Genomic DNA, 20353 nt, shown 5'->3' with positions numbered 1-20353 from the left:
GATACATTTTTACAGAGTTACAAACCTTGGTCTCAATCTACAGCTATAAAGTTATTGTAAAGTATTGGAGGTTTATAGCATAAATAATTACTGGGAATTAAGAGACAACACACCGAAAATGTATGCAAAACTTTAAAACTCAGAAACTAAAGTGAAAGAGTTAATAACCCTCCTTCAAGCAAAACCTGAGACACAAACCCAGTTACTATCAGGAGTCTATACATTAGGAGACCACACTTCATACAAAAGGCAACCTGAACCACAAAAAACATTCAGCCAACTGGTGATAAAAGCCATTTTTCTCCCAACTTCATACTGGTCTTCTGTTAAGCAGTGTATAGATGAGTGGTTTTCATTTACCTGCAGAAGCTGTAACACCTTGTCTCCATGCAGCATGTTAACTCTTTTAGGGGAACTTTCATTAAAATGATTGTGAGTCGTCATCGATATATGATGAACTGCATTAGGACAGGCTAGATTACTGGAATTTAACTGTATTTTTATTTGAAGCACATAGATTTAGTAGAGTGATTTCAGAGAACGTCTTGCCTTGGAGTTTCTGTTGCTGACGTTTTGAACGTTTTAGACTTTTTCACTCTTAAGTCAAGACTCTCTTTGTGAAGTTTATTTATTAAAATGGTTCTACGGTATAAAATACAGTAACTACTCATGTGTAAGGCCTTAATGTTGATCTTACCCCTAAATAAACTCCAGAATTATTTATGCATCTTTAAATCATTGAGATTTAAAGATGTTCCAGGATTAAAACCGATTATGATCTAAAATGTAAAAAAATAATAATAATCCAGAATTTGAATGATCTTTTTGGGGTCTTGCTGACATTTTCCAGGGTCATAGACTTTCACAGCTCTGGAGACTTTGAGCGTGAACTAACTTGTGTAGCGTGGTTATTGTGGTTTGTCACTATGTCACTATGGTGGTATTGTATAGGAATCCTGGTTGGAAGTTTCGAGCAGCAGCAGAGAGTCCAAAACAAGCCAGTGCAGTGGCGCCCCCACCTCTTCCTGAACTTTTCTGTTGAACGTATCTCCAAATCATTTACGGAAAATCTGCCGATTCATGGATTTTTTTCAGAGAGCATATCTAAAATATTTGAAAGAAAATGTAACTTGGGAAGCTGCAACACCACGAAGCAAATGTTATGTCTTTGCAAAGGAGCCAACCACTGACACTGATTGGCTGTACCCCCAAGAGTGGAAACAAGATAGACTTTAGATGTTGGCTTCTGTGGAATTGAAGATGGTTTCCATCATGTCTATTAAAGCACATTAAGAAATATTTAATGTTGGAACTATTAGAACAGCCATTTAGAAGCGTTAATATGTGAAGGGGCCTGAAGTATTTGCAGATTTCAGTAGGCAGCAATGTTCCTGAAACTTGCGAATACCACGGTTTTCACTGTACAAATAGCTTGGTTGTTTCCATCTGGACGCAGGTCCAGAAGAAGTGCTCTTTTTAGCATATTGCTGCATCCAGACTGTCCATGTTGTGGGGCAGAGTGTGGTGTAATAAAGCTCAGAGGACCCTTGTTCTAATGGTTGATGTGAGTCATGAAGAGCATAATGGAGTCTTCATCCACTGAAGTCACCCAAACAAGGACCTGAAACTTTTATCGCTACAGGTGCATTTTTGCATTTATCTGCCATAACTCACTCATATTAAACTTCATTAAATTAACTCTCTCGTTTTCTGTTATAGTGGCGTTCTCTTTGTTGGAACTTTTGTGATTATGATAGCATGACTAATGTTTTGAAAATTCCTTTTAAGTTTAAAGAAACATTTTAATAAATTAAAGGTTAGTTTTTACTTACATCCATCACAATTTCTACAATGCAGGCACTTACAGCATGCGTGAATGAAGGCAACAGTAGTAGTAAATGGGTGAGCGTAACAAATGCATAATGAGATGAAGTGTTTTTGGAAAAATGCTGATCACTGGCCGTTTCTGCTGATTTGTTTGAGGCAGCAGCTCGACAGGGTGCCCACCGGCTCAGGGGCAGATTATGGAAACCAGACCTGGCGAGTTTACATCGAAAGCAAAGGTCCTGCAGAGTTAAACTGCAAACTGCGGACAGCTCACAGGAAACGCCTCTTTGTTAAGCAAACATACATGTGTTTTATGGCAGCTACTTTTACTGCATTTTTATTTTGGGCTCCAATGAGTCGACATTTCAACATGGCCTCGGCCTAATTTCCTCTGCTTTTCTTCACCTTTTTGGGTGGACAACCTTCTCCTCAGACATGCACACACAACATCTCTACCTTCTCCTATCAAAATAAGTTTTTTTTGGCCTTGGCCAATTTTATTTCCGTAGAAGTGTGAGGGCGAGCCATTCAGCGTTGTTTTGACAGATTCAGAAACTTGACTGCGGCCTCCAGGGCAGCTGCAGGGGCGTGAGGCCCTCGCCTCCAGAGTCTTCACCCTTCCGCCCCAAACTCTCAAAACGAGCAGCAACACAGCTGCCGTTGAATCTTCTCGCCTTGCTTCAGCCCCTTCACCTCGGGGGGCTCTCAGACACACACCGACACCATGAAAGGTAAAAGAGTGTGACATCTGATTCTGTAATGAGTGTATTTGCCCAGCCGTGCTATGAATGCACGCTCTTTCGTATGTAGAAATACACATTCCACTAAGATGTGTTGAGGTTTGGAGCCAGACTCCCTGCTGAGACCACACTTTTTTTCTTTTCTTTTTTTTTTTTTAAATAAAACATCTGAATGGCTGACACTCTAGGACTTAAACAAACACCCAAATAATTATGTGTTAAAGGAAATTTTTGGTTTTATTACAGCTTCAGTCTTATTTTCATAACTGTAACAGTACGCTCCAGAACTTAATTGCTGAAATCTCAGAGCGAAGCAGAGTTGAAAAAAATGAAGCACATTTGGCAAGAAAATGAGCTTTTAATCACACGAACCTTGTGCAAAACTGGAGCTTTGTTGATTTTTTTATTTATTTTTTCTTATATAAAAAGAACAAGTTAATGGACAATATTTAAGATTCTACATCACATTTTAGACAGTTTAAACTTCTGAATGACTATATGAGGCTCATATTTTTTACCTTTAAGTATAATTTGTCACTTTTTTCTGTTGCCCTATTTAATTATTTGCAGACATCAGTATTATCATATAGTTTTATTGGCTTTCCTTGAAATGCATCCACATACACGTAAAAGCTTTTTTTGAAAATGTTTTCAGCACTGACTAAAATCTGACTAAAAAAGAGACCATTTGAGAATTTTTCCCACTTTTAATGTGACCCTTGACGAGCACAACTCAAAAGAAGAGTAGACATCTGTTTAGGTTTGTGTTGGTTTCCAGTTTTCCAGCAGAAGTCTCAAAGTTTTATGCCAACATTGGTGGTATTTGGATGCTCATACATTTCTTACTTTACTTGTGACTTCAAGAACAAGAGCAAAGTTTTTCCTGACACTAAATTTTCATATTTGTGAACTACATTGCAGAACTAAAAGGACGTCCCTCCAACTCCATTTTCTTGGACATAATGCATGAAAAAAACTTGTCTTTACTCCAGCCTCCACATTTCTGTTCTTGTATGCATTACTCTTAAATGCCCAGTTTAAGTTGAATAAAAACAGCCGCAAAGTATGATATTGCCACCACCAACCACCACTATTTTTGATGATGTGTGGCCATAAAGTTGAACATTTGTTTCTTCAGACCAATAAAACATTCTCCCTCATGGTTTTGGGAGCCGTTTCATGTGTTTTTGCAAAACTTACCTGCCAGAAATTCCTGTAGGTGCTTTATTGTTGCTGCTGGCCTCCTGGCAGCGTCCCCGACCAGTTTTCTCCTCGTCTCCTCATCAATCATAAAGGTACCTCCAGTTCTTCATGGTGCCATATTTTCCCTACTTTATGATCTCTGTCTTCACCATGTTTTATGGTGCATCTAATCCATTGGAAATGATTTTGAACTGATGCCTTGGATCACTAATGTTTTGGAAGCTCCCATCAGCTTTTTCTTTCAGATGCTACTAAGAAAATGTAATGAAGTCCTGCTAGACAAATCGAGCTTTATTTAGGCTAATCAGGTGGACTTTAAATGATTGACTCCAATCTTTTTATTTTTCTCCCGGAAATATTTCAGCTTGTATTTCAGTGGAGATAAACAAGTTAAAGGTCACATAAAATGTTCTTAAAATGGTTTTGTCTTTGTTCTTTTACATAAAAAACAAAAACAAAAAAACTTGCCATTTTAACAGGAGTGTGTATTTTTTTACATATTTACTTGATATTTTCTAATGTGTGTTTTGCTGGAGGACCCTTTCGGGTAAGTGGTTGGTAATTCTTCTTCTATATTAGTTCCTTTTCAGCACCAAAGAGTAAGAAGTTTTCACTTGTTCCCGTGGTTTATGCTTCTTTTTAAGACTACAAATCTCGACTTGCTCCTGGCTGTGCAGAGCATGTGGGGTTGCAGCGGGTTAACAGCGCCAGAGTTATTTGCTTCTTGGACACGGTGGCCTCGCCTGCCGGATGCAAGTTTGACTCAAGGGCAAAATCCAGAGTGAAAGCCTCTCATGTTTTTGACTGGTTGCCAACTCCGGTCCCTCCCTCCCCGTCGCTCTCAGGCCCCTCGGCTCTGCCGTCCCCTCCCCTCTGCCTGTGATTTACTCTCTCTTTCTCTGCACACTCGTTCCTCCTCTGATCCTTTCGCGCATCGGATTCGGCTCTGACATAAAGCAGGCCTGGTGTCCCTCTGCAGACAGCGAGGCCTCATGCACAAATTATGTCATCTCTGTGGAGCGATGCGCTCCGAAAAACCTTCGATGGCCACTGTAAATCTTATTTGTGGAATGTGAAATAACTGAATGAGCTCATGGCATGTTTTCTTTCACTGGAATCTCAAGAGACACAATTCATATTCGATTCCTAAATAGTTGATGTTTTTAATTACAGCTTTAATTAAAGTTCTATTCAAAATCTTCTGATCTGATTAAGATCACATTTTAAATGTATTTCAGTCTGATCTGTAGTGCACAAAAACACACAAAAATATTCAACACTACTGTTATTTATTGAACAGAGATCAAGCCAAAGGTAAAAATGAAAAACTGAGTACACCCTATGATTTGGTTTCATGTTGAACCACATCTAGCAGAAACAGCTCTCTGTAGTTATTTCCTGTATGACTTTATCAAACTCTCAAATGTCCATCCATGACCCAGTTTTTTACAATTATTCACAATGATCAGACAGAAAAGGGAGCAAAGAGAAAGGAAAGGGTCATCAAAGATCCAGAGGTCAGAGGTCAAATTCTTGACATCTGTGTTGAGGATCAATGCCTTTTGGTTTTTTATTGGAGTTTGTACAAAACTGCAGAAAAAGTCCAAGTATGGCTGCAACTAACTATCATTTTAGTAATTATTCTGACAATCAATTAATCGTATTAAAACAACTTTGCAAATTCTACAAATTTTTAATTTAACCACTTAAACTTTTTCATACAATATTAGAAATACCTTAAAATATGCAACCAGACAATTCAATTCCTTTTTAAATAAGAAAAAAAACCCTTTATTGCCTGAAATGCAATAATGCTGCATTCCTTTTGTATATTTGAAGCTAAAACTGCTCCACTTAACATTTAATCTGTTACTAAATTAGTTGACAATTATTTCAATAATTAATGCAATTGAAATAAATCGCTTCAGATAGAAAGATATCAAAGCATTTTTCCTTTGATTTTAAGCTTTGATCAGACGTGATCATATTCTGTTAAAGCCTTCAATTTCAACCGCCCCAGTTCAGTTCAGTCTTTTGCTAGCTGTCCCGTCATGACCTTTAACCTTCAACATGTCACCTGCGGTCTGCAGAGTCTGAAGTGGAGCTCTTGGATTTTCAAATATCTAGAGAAATTGCAGTGTGACCTTGCTGGTACATTCACTTCTGGGAAAGCTGTTATCTGTTTTCAACTTCTGCTTTCTGAGAAGTTACGGACTTCATTTATTTTTTTTAGTAATGACCTCAAAATCCTTCCCAGATTGTTCGATAGAGAGGCAGAGATGGGAGGTAGCGTCTCTACGGTCATTGCTGATTCCTTTCCAGCTTGGCATTATGTTCTCCAGACCAACAAACTACTTTTGAGAATTGCAAAGGGAAATTTTGAATTTCTTCATTATGGAAGAAGGTGTACATTGAAGTATAAATTAATTCATATTTTGTTTGGGATAACCTGCTAATATTCCCAACATTTGAAGTTCTTTCTAAAAGCATTACTTCCATCATTTGTACTTCCTGGTCTATATATGTCATATGTTAGATAAATGTGACGGTTGCTTCACATTTTCTTTTAGCGATAATAACATTGTGCTTGCTATGAGAAGCATGTTTTATATTGAATGGGGCGCAAAAGTAGCACCATTTTACAAAAGGTGGCATGGAATTGCTGCACGCATGAGAAACAAAAAGGACAAACTTTGATCTGAATTTATGAAAAAAACCCTACAAAATAGCTCTGTGTGTTAATAACACTTCTGGACAATTTGTCCAGAAGTGTTATTAACACAACAGTCGTTATTTGTCAGCGTTTAGTCGGTGCCCTTCTCTAAAATTTCCAAAGATATCACAAACTTTGGTGACCTTTACCTGAGTTTTCAGTTCCCATTGTGCTCTGTGTGTTTTTATTTAATTTTTAATTTTTTATGGTTTTTGAAGTGAGCTTTGCCTGAATCCAAGACGAGCCATCACCGAGTCTGGATGACTCATGGCGGCTTGAAAGGATTGCGGACTGACAGGTTAGGAAACCGCATGCAGCGAAAGCCTGCAGGCAGGGAACAAAGTCAACTCATGTCTCCCCAGGCAGGCCGCTCTGCTCAGACAACCTGTTATTATTTTGGTAATAAAAAAGCAGCAACAAAGATAAGGTTGGAATTTTAGTATCTCCGACTTTGTTTTCTGTTTATTGATTTTAATTTCTGCTGTGACTGGCAACAGAGATGCACTCCTAAAGTAACCGTGTTGTCGTGAAGCTAAGAATAAGACACCTGGATGGTATGGGCATCCATTTGTAAAACGGTGGGGAGACGGCGCTCTGCAGGTCAGATTGAAGCTGGCCAAGAATGTGCTGCAGGAGCAGCAGCGCTCCGAGCAGAAGATTCCCAGCATTCCTTGGTGGTTAAGGAGAGGCACTGGCCTTCACAGATAGGAAGTCGTCTGTCATTAGGGGGTAATCACTTCTAGAGGAGGATTGCAATTCTTGGAATGATTACTGTTGTTATCGGCAGTGAAACTTGGCGCAGAGAGCAGATGACTATTTTTCTTCTTTTTTTTTTATTTCTCTTGGTGAGTTCAAATGGCCTTTTCTAAACCCAGCAACATTTTCATAATTTTATTTTTATTGCCACATGATAAAAAGAAAATATCTGACTTATCTCACCCAGACTTGGTGGTGAACTTCAGTGTTGACTTAAAGCCAATTGGTATTTCTTACCTGGGGGCATTTCTAATTACTAATGGCTTGTGTGTAATGGTGCCTATCGTGTCAGTGGTGCAATGAGGTGGATGCAATCTGTCATGCAGACTCATGTTAAAACAACGGAGAATTTGTTGAACCTGGAGTTATCTGTGGGGATTTGCTTCATCTCACGCTACTTATCACTGTTTGTTTGCAGGGTTTTGCTCTTCCAGTCCTTTAAACTGGGCTCTCTTAACTCCTTCAGCTATTTTTGTCTCTTTTCTTTCCTTCCCCCTTCTCCCTTCTTGCCAGTCAAGCCAAATTTTTAGGTGGAAGAAGCATACCGTTAAGGTGGGGAAAAAAAGCCCATCAACGCTTGCCCGACATGCCAAGTATCCATCTTTCAGGGTCCCCCATTACCTCCTCCTCTTACCCCACGCCACCACAGCTACCCCCTGATCCTTGAGAGCAGGAAGTGTATGTTGTTAAGTGATGGATTGGCCCCGTGCTCTTGCGAGGGAAGGGGGGAAAAAAAGGCCTTTCTTTCCCCTGCAGGGCAGTCAGATGAGTTTAGCAGTCTCAAAGCTGAGAGGTTCGGCTCTACTTTCTGGGAGCACCTGAAAGCTGCAGGCTCGTCTCCTTCGTATTAGAAGGGACATAATGACTCATAAAGCAGCAGGCTTAACTTTGAAACCTGAAAATAAGAGACCAAAAGGACGGATTTCTGTCTGTTTGAGTTTGCTTGCCAGAATGCTTGGGAGTTGCGCTCTATGAGAGCTGTTTTGCTGGAGGTCAGCAGGTTTGTGTTGGCATGCAGCCGCCGGTTACTTCCAGAGAGGGCAACTCAGGAAGTGTCCCTGGCACGTCCTCCGCATAATGCAGCACGCTTCACTGCTACCGGCTCAACCTGCTGTGACAAACAGGAACAGGCTGAAGTCCCCCCCTGCACCCAGTCACCTCGGTAAACCAAACCAAGTCTGGAATCGTTCGGGTTTTGATAAAGAAAAGTTCCCCCAGTAATAAATAAATCACTGGAATAATACAAAGGCATGCAAAACAAGAGAATTTCCACTCATGATCCATGGCTGTGTTGTCAGCCGTGGCCCTGTTGTGGTTACCAGAGCCTAGCTACGGTTTCCGTCACCTCATGTTCCACAGACACACAGGAAAACCAGGAGATAAAAGGCAGGGAAGCTGTCCGTTGGCACAGTACACTGGAAACAGTTTATATGGAAAAAAAAATAAAGCAAGCCTTGAAAAAACTGGGTTATTTTTATCAGTTTACCTGCAATGATTTTTTAGTTTTTGAGTCTGTAGGTAAATTAGTTCAACTTCCATGATATTGTCCTAACTGTCCTCACCTGCTGCAGTGCAGCTCGAAGTGCAATGGCATCATTGCACTTAGATGTCATGATTAATTAAAAATTAGCAAATTATGAGTTATATGCAATCTAATAATTACCTATAAGGAAAATAACAGTACGTCAGCTCAGAAAGCAATGAACAGTACTGGGATCACCATTTGAAGTTTAAGCAATATCCTTGAGAAACATAAAAATCCTGTTTTTGTTTCCACAAATTAATTATTTGGAAATCCTAAAGTATCTGTAGAATAATACAATCCATGTTTAACCTTTCAGTATTACGCTATGAGGCAGAATCATAATATTAACAAATCTATGTGATAAAAGGGGTGGACTTAAAGGTTTATCACAATATATTGTGCTACTATTGTATTTACTGTAAACTATTTGTCACTTGCGTTGTAGGTAACTGCTTTGCTCTGACTCATGACATCAATTATAGCCCCATAAACACAAATACTGTTCTTGAAAAACATTCCGATTTGTAAAAACTTTTGATTTGTACCAGAAAACTGCACACAGAAACTGCATTTAATATTTTCTGAAACTTTCATTGAAGAAACAATGGAGAAACGGTAAAATTAATAATCGTGACAGGTTTTTTTTTATTATTATTTTTTTAACATTAACAATAACAGTTACATGCTTTCACTGACAGTTTGTTGATTTATCTGTGATGTTAAAAGGCTTCCTTGCCGTCTCACAATTTGTTTACCTGCCTTGAATGTTTTACAAGTACCAAGAAATTGGGAATTGTTTTAGTAATGATAAGCTAAAATAGTGCAAACGCAAATTTGTCACTTTATGTCAGACTTGTAAAGTAGCAACAACAGCAGCAGCATGATGTATGAAAAGGAGCTCTAAGGCTGCCATTCCAGTTCCTCCAGCCTACACTGATCCCTTCTGACATGACCTCCTGCCTGGCTTGCGTCTGCGTCTATCTCCTGCTCTGTCTCCACTGGTCCCGGTTTGGCCTCGGTTTGGCCTCTCTGGCCCAGATCCAGGCCCTCAGATCCATTCACTCTTGGAATTTTTTCATTTATTGCTGAAATTCCTTGTTCGTTCAGTTGTGTTCAGTTAAAAACCAATACTTTTTTTATAATCCTGAATTCATCCTGCTTGTCAGAATGCATTCATCACCACAGGTTGTCACTTCGAGGCTGACGACAGTGAAAGCAGACGGACCATATTTGTCTGTCTGGGCTTGAGAGGCGCCTGCCACCTAATGACGTCTGACAAATGAGACAGCGGCGGCTTCGGGTGCTCTGGGACTGTTTTGGGGTCACCATGATGTGATCTGTAGCAAGTGGGGGCTTTATCAGATAACATCCACATTGTCTCCTTGCTAAAAACCTCAGTTTCACAGTTTCCTTCTAAGCCTTTTGGTTGTCTTACCTTCAGCTTCTACCTCTTCACCATAACAAACAACCACTGAGGAGGTCAGAGGTCACATCCTAACAATTTAAGCCACAAATAAACAGCTGGAGAACCTGGAACAATGTGGAATGTTCTTGTGAATGTAAAAATATCCCCAAAAAATTGACTCAATTTAGTTTTTTTTTATTTCTTAGGCTTTGATGCGTCCAGGCCGCCTTGACAGGATTGTCTATGTTCCTCTTCCCGACGGTCCGACCAGATGGGAGATATTTTCCTTGCAGTTCCGGAATATGCCCGTAGCAGAGAACGTTTCCCTCGATGAGCTGGTCACTCGGACCAACAAGTACTCTGGAGCAGAAGTGAGTAATTCTACATACTTTATAGGGAATAACAATAAGATTTGCGGCTTTTGATCATTAATGCAAATCATGATTTTTCTAGGCTGGAATTATTAAACAATGATAATTTTTGATGAATTAATAATCTTTATTAAATTTGCTTAGAGTTCTTGTAAGGGCATAGTTTAAAAAAAAAAAAACTATGTTCTTCGTTCCTGTAGATGCTTTTGTTGGAGTATTTTCAGAGAATTATAAGGTTGTATAAAAATGCAATATTAAATGTAATCTAAAATGATTTTGAATTTTGTACAAATGTTGCCCCAAAAAATGTTTCATGTTCTAGATATTGTGGTGGTCGTCCCAAAAATTTGAAAAGACATTTTTCTTTCTTTCTGTTTGATCAATCCGGTACAGAGGTATTAACAGAGATCTTTCTAATGCCAAGGTTTTTCACGTTGTGGATCTTACATGGATGTTTGTGTTGGGGAATTGGAAAGTGCTGAACTCTTAAATATATAGGTAAACAAATAACGCTTGGAGACATGATTCTTTTGCTACCGGCCACAATGGGTTTGGGAGATTTAACAAACACAGGATGAAAGTTAATATTTTTATGGGGTTTTTTTTAATATAGATAATGTTACAACACTGAATTTGAGAGGGTTAAACATTATGCACACATGTTCTGTTGAGTTGAGGTCTGAGTTTTGTTTTATTCTCTCAGAACTGGTTTCAGTGTGTGTTTGCCTACCCAATGACCCAGTGCTTTCAGTCAACTTGTACTTATGTCCACGACTCTGAAATCTGCAGTTGTTTAAAAATGGCTCCAAAAAACTTTCCCAAGTGGTGTTGATCTACACTTTTTCCTTTTAGATCTTCTCTGAGTTCTTAACTTTCCCTGAGTTTTGACCTTTCTAATGATTTCAGGGAAGCAAGTCTTTTTTTTTGCTGACAAAGTTCATTTATCCGTTTATTCAATCATGATTACCAACGTCACAGACGTTACTCGACTCCAGGCTTTTCAAGTTAGGACATTCTGTGTTGCTCAGTACCCCTTATAAAAATATTTAGCTCAGTGAATCTAAATATTTAAGCCTATTCATATGATCTTGACCCTGTTAGTATCAGAGAAAATCCATAATAAATGCAAACTTGTGCAGCCAGTTCTTCCTTGCAGGTGTTTGTGGTATAATTGTTCCACACTTTATGAGAATGATTTATCAAAATCCAAAAGAATATGACTGAACAAAATGTTCCAGAAGAGAACAGAAAACAAACATGTACAATGGCATCTGTGAACAATAAAAATGTACAAAGCAAAGTATTTGACAAAATAAAGCAAGAACTCGTTTTAACTACAGTTGAATTGGAGTGTTAAGATTAGACCACAAACTTTACCAAATTTTAAGAGTTGGAGTATCTTTGAAAGACATCCATAGTTACTTTTCAATTTTGCAGTTTTGTTTTTGTAGCTTAGATATTTATAATCATTTCCATGTCCAAAATGAGGAACTATCTGTGTTTTTTCAAAATCACCGAATCAACGCAGCTCGAGTTAACTATGTTGTACCAGACCCCTTTTTTCAGAACCTATTTTTCTGGAGTCTCAAGTGTGTCAAGTCATTTCACTGATGCATTAAATGTTAATTGATACTGACTGGCATGAACCAAGAAGTAAATATTACCCTCCTCACAAGCGAAGGAATCTAATCGCGGTCTGAAAGCTAGAATGAGAGCAACAAGTTCACAGATGGGTGCTTGAAGAACGTGCTGCTGGGAGAGGCTTGCCAACGGTGCTGTTTGGTTTTCATGCCCTAGGTGTTGCCAAGGAGATGATTCTTGCTCCTACCACTTCATATAACATAAACGTCTATCACACTACCGATATAGGGTGTCAGAAACCGCTGGCAGGCTATCAAGCAAGAGTCAACAGTTTTTGTGAGTTTATTGAAAATCTGGTAACTGAATATGTGTCAGTGGGTCATATCATTAACATGGACAATATGACCGTATTGGTTCTCCTGTTTGACAACTTCTAAATAACTGCAACTTATATTCAAGTGCAACTTTTATGCGTCTTTCCTCTTCACAACACATTTTTTTGAATGCTACAAGGTAAAGCCCAGTAGAGTGAGGTAACTGGTATTCTTAGCAGATATTTATAGAAAAACCTAACATATCTGTAATTTACCACAGTGGGAAATTATAACTTGTGACAAAACCTGTTCTCATTTTGACAAAGGAAAGAAAGCATGTTCATATGTATACTATCAAACACTGCTCATGGTCGCCTCAGTGGTCTGGCTGTTGACTTCCTGCTCTAGATAGTCTGTAAAATTAATGGCATCAACTGTGTTGTGTCCCCCATGAATTTTGGGTTGTTCCCTTTCTTTCTTAAATCCAAATTTTCCATCTGTTCCATCTGTTAATCCTGGTTTAAAAATTTGTTTCCTCAGAGAAACAGCCGCTTCTATGTAAGGAAGCGGAAATGTAAAAATTCAAAAGGCTCGTTTTGTTTCAGTAAAACATGTTTTAAATTAACTCATGATCTTTGGCTTCTTATTAATAAAACTGATTTCTTTAAGTGTTACACTTTCAAAATATGTTAGTGTACTTTATTCATAATAGACTAGAGGAAAAACATGCACACGTCTTACAGAGTGCAAACCTTTTTGTTGATATATGCACTAAAGTTTTGAATATTTGCACAAGAGTTATGATTGTCACACTCTTTGCAACCTTCAAAACATAAACATAAACTTTTCTCCTCATCACAGAGGAAAAAAGTTTCCTCTGTGAAATAGTGTTTTTGAATAAGCTTTTTTTTCCTGCATTATGTTCCTATTACTGTAGATCTGGCATTGTGTATGAATTTGTCGTTGACAAATCTCTAGATGCAAGTTTGCATTATTGAAATGTACATTTATTTCCTCATCTTTCAGTTTATTAACCTTCTGCTACTCCAGAAGGCAGATAAGAAGCGATTCTGGTACTCCAGAGGGATGTTAGTGTTTTTTCCATGATGTCTGCATCATGTCTGTGCTGTGTCACTGAACACCCTCGTGATCTCACTGTGAACAGGGTGTAATCATACAAACATTCTTTTGTAGAAGATTTGTTTCTCTGTGTTCGTCTGCCACGTGACTCACATTGTGCCAAACAGAAACACTGCCACTGTCCTCCATGAAAGTCCAGTTTGGAGATTCTTAGCAGCTGGGAAACAATTTGATGAACAATGCATCACAGTTTGAATTTGAAAAAATGCACTACCATTGAGTGAAGTAGTTTTTGTCAAATCATGTTTGTATGACACATGGCTTATTTATGCTAAATATGAGCTATACTTAATTTTTTGTTTGAGTTGAAAGACATTACTTTAAAATGTTCAACATGTTTTCACCTAGACGTAACTACCCACTGTATGTTGAGACTTCAACGGTCTCCTGAAAAAGAAGTCATTTAGGTCCTGAAACACACATGCAAAACAACCAGAAGCACAGTCATTTGCTCTGATGCCTTTTCTGTAACAAAATAACAGTTTTTATGGCTGTTCTGTTAGATACACTTGTGAATGCAGCTGTGCACAAAGGAAAAAAAAATCTTATTGCTTGCTGCTTTCATGCACTTCTCTGACGCAATGCAGGAGCAAGGTTTGTTTGGATCACAGAAACTGAACCTATAATACCATTGAATCTACACTTGAGCTTAACATTTACACTTACCAGCTGCAAACTCTTAAAATGCTGCTTTTTATGTTTTTAATTTAGTTTTTACATTCAAGTAGGACATATGCAGCAAAATCTTATGGATTTCTGATTCCATTTGCATCCATGCATACTGAGACAAAATTGATCTTCCTTGATGTTAGTCTCATACCATTCTTTGGTAAACCTACTTTTTTGGGGCTGTTTTCTGAAAAAGTGATCATATCCCTCCATGCTCTACAGGCACAGTATCAATTCTGGCATTGTTCCCAGATCACTTTGGCCATAATTCAAAGCTGGAGAATTAAGGCTGAAATGGTTAGGATTCGTTCAGAAAAGAGATAATATAAAATATAGAGTATGCTGGGATGTAGGAATTAGATGAGACTAAAGACGTAGAAGATTGATTGATCTTGATACCAAACATTCTACACAATAAAATATACATTTTGAGTTCATAAAATCCAATATTTTGAAGCATAATGTGTTGAGTCTCTCAAGCAAGCCAGTAAACTCTGTGATGGTTTCCAGTGTGCGTTGAAATGCTCCAGTTTTCTGGTTCAACTTCCAGTAAAAGTGCATCCATTCGATCGTTGCATCCCATTTACAGATATCCTTGTTTATTTACTTGCTCATTTGTTGTATTTGTCCCTCGAGGCTCAGTTCTGATAAACTCAGGTTTATCTCCAGCGCCGTGTTGTTCGGTTATCTCTATCCTGTTTTCTCCCAAAGTTCCCCTCAGCGAGTTTAAAGTTTCATCTAATCTAATATGATCTTTAGCGTTGGCATGTAAAATATAATACCCACCCAGGTGAGATGCAGCTTTCCATTCTACCTATGAGTTCTTATCAACTCGACTATGGCATGCCTTTGAATTTTTATGGAGCTTGGAGAACTCATTGGCAAGTGACAGCACAACTCCATTCCACAGATGAGACACTACACCAGAAACCCTGATGTCAAACGCAACATATGATAGCGGGGCTTTGGTTTCTTGCCGCATACCTCCTCCAGGTGTACGCCTGCTTTAGGCTGAATTCTGGGTGGGGGTTGCTCTGTCAGAAACAGGGGGAAGAGTTTGTACTTTTAGGATACAGGGAGGCCCTATAAGTAACCTCAATCTGGCACTGATATGTAGTGATATTTTATAGTGTCAAAATGAGAAGACAGAAGGGCCTAAGCCTTTCAGCGTCCCGACCAGACTTGATTTAAGAAGAATTAAACTTTTTTTTTTTTTATCTTGCTTCAGGGAGCATTTTGTGTTATATACGAGAAAGGTGAGATAACCCTATGAAATATTAAATATGTGGGGTTATCAGTGTAGTCAGCAAGGTACGCAAAGTAAAAATGCAAAAGTTTCTATATATAAATGATACAAGGCTGTATCACAAGAAAATTTGGAGGTAAAATATGAGGCATTGCTCTATAAAGAATTGCCAGATGTGTTCTAAAATGAGAATGTTATCTTTCAAAGAGTTCAAATTAAACTCATCACTCCATATCAGTCAAAAAAAAATCCTTTATGTTAGTTTTACCCTAGAAGAATAATGGCATTTCATGCGAGGATTGATTCTTTTGACTTGCAAAAAAAAATAAACCTTGTTAAACAGATGCTTCAAATTTACATTTTTCCAAAGACCACATTTCTTTTGAACTTAATATTATCTAATTATGCAATTTCATTTTGCTGCATTTACTACTACATTAGTTATTTTGGTAACATGTTAGCCTGTAATGTTGAAGTTATATAGCTTTACAATATATTTCTGAGCTGTGAGCTATTTGACTTTTTATGGTAACTGGAGCTCAAACTGGAGGAGCTGGGTGGCTTGTAATCTTCACATTTTTCTCCTCTCTTTTAGGAGCTAGTTTTTAAAGATTTCAGCATTATCTTGTCTTGTGAAGGCTTTGATTGTTGGAATAGTTGAGACTTGGTTTTCTTCTGGTTTGTATGATTCAGCTGGCCCAGGAAAAGACCTGGACTTGTTCTGATGTTGCTTCTCTACCAATATCATTCTGGCCATTTATATAGACAGAGTTCTGGGTCCCCTTTGTTGACCACAGGCTGTTCGCCAGTATGAAGGGATAGTCCTTCCAGTAGGTTCCATGTGCATCCAGGGGTTTCCTCAGATTGGGACTTGCTTGGAAAACCTCCAAAATAAGGCACTATTACTCCAAGCGCCTCATCTTGTTTCTAAGGCAGAGCCTGGCCACCTTACAGAGGAATTTCAATACAGCTTCTTGTATTTGGCATCTCATTCTTTCATTTGTGATCCATGTCTCCTGACCATAGTTGAGTAATTCAAGAGCTTTCCTTTTTTCAGCTCCTTCATCACCACAACAGACTTGGGCAGACAAGGCCCTGATCCATCTATCCGTTTCCAGCTCCATCCAACCGTCACTTGTGAACAGGACACCAAGATATTCAAACTCCCGCTAGAGGCACAGACTGACCGCCAACCTGAGGGGAGCAGTCAACCTTTTTCCGCTTGAGAACTACTGCCTCAAACTTTGAGGAGTTGACTTTTACGTTCAGTGTAATCTGATAAACGTGCCAGGTATCCAGATCTATGTTTAGGCGCTGCACATATAGGTACATTCAGAACAATTCACTCTTCACTCTGACTACCTGAAGCGCCGACTTTTATTACATTCTTGGTATTTCAGACTTGTAAGAGAGAAGAGAGAGGTTGAGTTGTAAGATGGGGGTTGGGATTGTCATTCATCAGGACACATTTGTTGTTTCCTCGGAGCTAGAAATTGCTAAAAGAAAAGAAAAAATTCACCCATCTTCCTACCTGCCTGGAGTGACATCTGGTTTCTCAACCATCACCTTCCCCCTCACTTACCCCTCCACCCACAACAGATTTTAACTTACACTCAGGCAAGAAAATTGCTCCCGGCTCTCCTTCCTCACCTCTGTCGTCAAGTCCTCCAAACAGAAGCAACATTTGATACTGTAATCACAGTGTTGTTAGAAGAATAAGAAGAAACAGAAAGGCTAAACTTGCTCCTCAAAGAAGGTGTGATGCTGTGCTGCTCTTTTTTCTTCTTCTTCTCAAGCCCTAACATGAAAAGACCTTAGGGAATTATTGCTCCCTGTTAGATAAATGAAGTTTGTTCTGGCCTCATTTGTTGCTTTGTTGAAAAACCAAGACTGTATCAGCTTTCAGCAATTCTTTTGAATTGCTGAGTTCATTTTTAATATTGACATCGGCAGCGAGCAGACACCAGCTACAGGTTGGTACGAAACAGACATTTTGATTTGTGAACAAAATGTTTTTTAGTTTTACTGTTTTCTTGCGATTCCCTGCACTCCATAAAAAAGGAGACAAGAATCAATTCATCCATCCGTTTGTCTATTCATTCACCCATTCTTCCATCCATCCTCCTTTCATTTTTCCATGTGTCCATGTTTCCATGTTCATCCATCCATCCATCAATCATCTGTCTTTCCATCCATCCATCTTTTATGCAAGTCCTCATCTATATTTTATCTATCCATCCATCCAACCAACCATCTGTCATTCATCTATCTGCCGTCTATGTAGAAATGTCGACAGAAAACTTTGATATCATAGTAAACTTTTATATTGAACTGAAAATGTATGGAGAACTCTGAAAGTTTGAGTTTGAAATAATATCTAAACATTTTGATATAAAAATAATCTAAAAATCAATTCAACTGTTTTTCCCATATTAACACAAAAAATATTCTCTAATTTGTTGTTTTTTTTTATCTTAATCTTATAATTTTCTCAAAAAAGAATCTGAGAAGACTGAAATAATGTCTGCCACCACTTACAGATGAGGATCTCATGGATCTCCCCCCCATGGAGCTTGATTGACATGTGACCTCGAGGAAGCAGAGTGCAAAAACACTGCAGTAATGAGCTCTTGGCAGACGTTGACAACTTGTTGACAAAAAGAAGGGGGAGAAAAAACAAGATTCCCATGCATGGCCACTTTTGGCTCAGAAGTGGAAGTTGACATTATGGAGGTGGTGATAACCAGCAGGCAGCACCAACCTTGCCTGGTGCTCTCGCACGTGATCTCACAATGTTGCAACATCCGCACCTTGAGCTCAGTTCAGCTATGTCAAAAAAATAAATCTTCATGGATGACTTCAACCATGACTCCATGAAGGTCTTTTTTCTCTAGAGCTACTTGGTGTTCTTGGACACGCGTGATTAACATCCATTGACAACCAGCGCTGCAACGGTTCCTTTAACCCCTTTTTTACCAAAAACCTTGAAAGAGGCTTTAGGGTTGGGAATTCAAATTTTATCAAAGTATTTTGTTCTGGTATTGTAATAACAATGAAAGTAACAATAAGAACTATTTATTATTTCTGTTTTAGGCAACTGTATGGTTTCTGGATGACACAGAAATCATAGTGGCACAAACACAAATACCGCTTTTAATAAACATAACAATTTGAATATGCTCTTTAGGGCACCAGCCACAAAACCTACACACTGCACACAGCAACTGCATATTATATTTTCAAATGTATTGACATTTATTGATACTCTTATTGAACAGCCAGTGAGAAAATAGTAAAACTAAGTCTTCTGACACAATGGACAGATTTTGGGTATTTTAAAAGTTATTAATCAAAATTTAGCACTGAAATGATCGATCAAATCTCTCATTATAATGAGAAGTTAATTGTGATAAATAATACAATAAATTCCCACCCCTCCCATCTTCCTAATCTTTCTGTCTGTAAAGAGACATTTAAGTTTCAGAATCAAAGACTTGGACTTGGACAGGGCTCTAAAGACTCAATACTGAATTAGATTTGACAGCTGGAACTCGTACCTTATAAATTTGTTGTGTGATGTAATCATGCTGGAAAGTGTTGATAATTTAAGTAAATTATTATTCATGACCCCTCTGAGTTACCATAGTGTATATAAATAACTGCTTGTCATGTTAAAGGGTGCGTTTGAAGTAATCACCAGGAACTTTTGCAGAGCGTAGGCTGTTAATGATTCATAATAACCTGTTTATGTTGCAGCATCATGATAATGACCACCTTCAAGTTTAATTTATTTTTAAAAAGTATCTTCTATGTTTCTGAAAGTCAGTGCGATCAGCTCGCTGAGACATGTATTTAGGATGTATGACTTCTTCTGATTGGCTGCACAACTTTGTGCAGCACAACCCCATGCTGCTGTCAAGCAACATATATATAATAATACAAGTAATAACAAGGTTTGTAGGTAGCCTGAGGAGAAGAACTGTGTAAAAAGAAGTAGCCAATTTGAGCACAAGGATAAATAGATGTAAACTATCATCTACAAAATAAAAGCACTTAGCTTCTTTTAAAGATTTATCATTGGTTTGAGGTCATCCATTTTTAATGGTAAATGGTACTTTTGAATTCAATATCCTGCAAAAAAGATGTTAAGAGTAGGGTTAATGTAGCTCTAATAATAATAATTTATCCTGATTGCTGATCACTTTGGTTCAAGTCTGATCTGAGAATATTTTTAAAACAGTTAAATTGGAGAAAGGATCTCTGCTTTCAGCAACACAAATGTGTATAATCTTGAACTTTACACTGCATTGTTACACATTGATTTTATATTATTGAACTCTTGTATTTTAGAGACTTTGAGTCTGAATAGGCATCCAGGCTTTCCAGAAGTCTTTTCCCAACAATTAAAAACCATACTCTTATATAATGGCACACACACAAAACCACTCTCACAGGAAGACAAATGGTTTCCCCGTAACACCTGTTGTGGTTGTGGCTGTTCCTCCTCTGGCTCTGTGTGTTGACTGTCTGATTTATGGCCTGGTATTTGTTGTTGTAAAGATTTTTATCACCAAGGACACAAGCTCCTAAAAGAAGGAAGAAAAAAAGAACACAAAACGTGTCATTGTGCAAATAATAGTGATGGTACAAAATGTGCAACATTAATATACAAGAAGAAACACAATCCTTCCTTTCTTGGTACCCACATAATCCTTGCAGGATTGCTGAGGAAAACATAATATAACCATCAAATGAATATGTCAGCTGTAGTGGAATGTATGAGCAATTCTCCAAAATACACTTTACTGTCTGGACTTATGTGTGTTATTTTCTTGTGGCTGACCACTGACAAAGTCACATAGT

General features: G+C 38.3%; 1 protein-coding gene across 1 annotated transcript in view; it reads left to right on the top strand.

The window, feature by feature from the left end:
• The window catches only part of LOC129360497 (ribosome biogenesis protein SPATA5-like), a 110110-nt gene that overhangs the window by 78981 nt on the left and 10776 nt on the right, over positions 1-20353 (top strand). The window contains exon 15 of the mRNA XM_055030776.1: positions 10376-10540. Coding sequence (XP_054886751.1) covers positions 10376-10540 — 165 coding nt within the window. The remainder of the gene's footprint in view (positions 1-10375; positions 10541-20353) is intronic.

Source organism: Poeciliopsis prolifica, unplaced genomic scaffold, assembly GCF_027474105.1.
Source record: "Poeciliopsis prolifica strain line A6 unplaced genomic scaffold, Auburn_PproV2 SCAFFOLD006, whole genome shotgun sequence".
Lineage (NCBI taxonomy): Eukaryota > Metazoa > Chordata > Actinopteri > Cyprinodontiformes > Poeciliidae > Poeciliopsis > Poeciliopsis prolifica.
The sequence above is the reverse complement of the archived record's forward strand: the minus strand, read 5'-3'. Positions and strand labels throughout refer to the sequence as shown.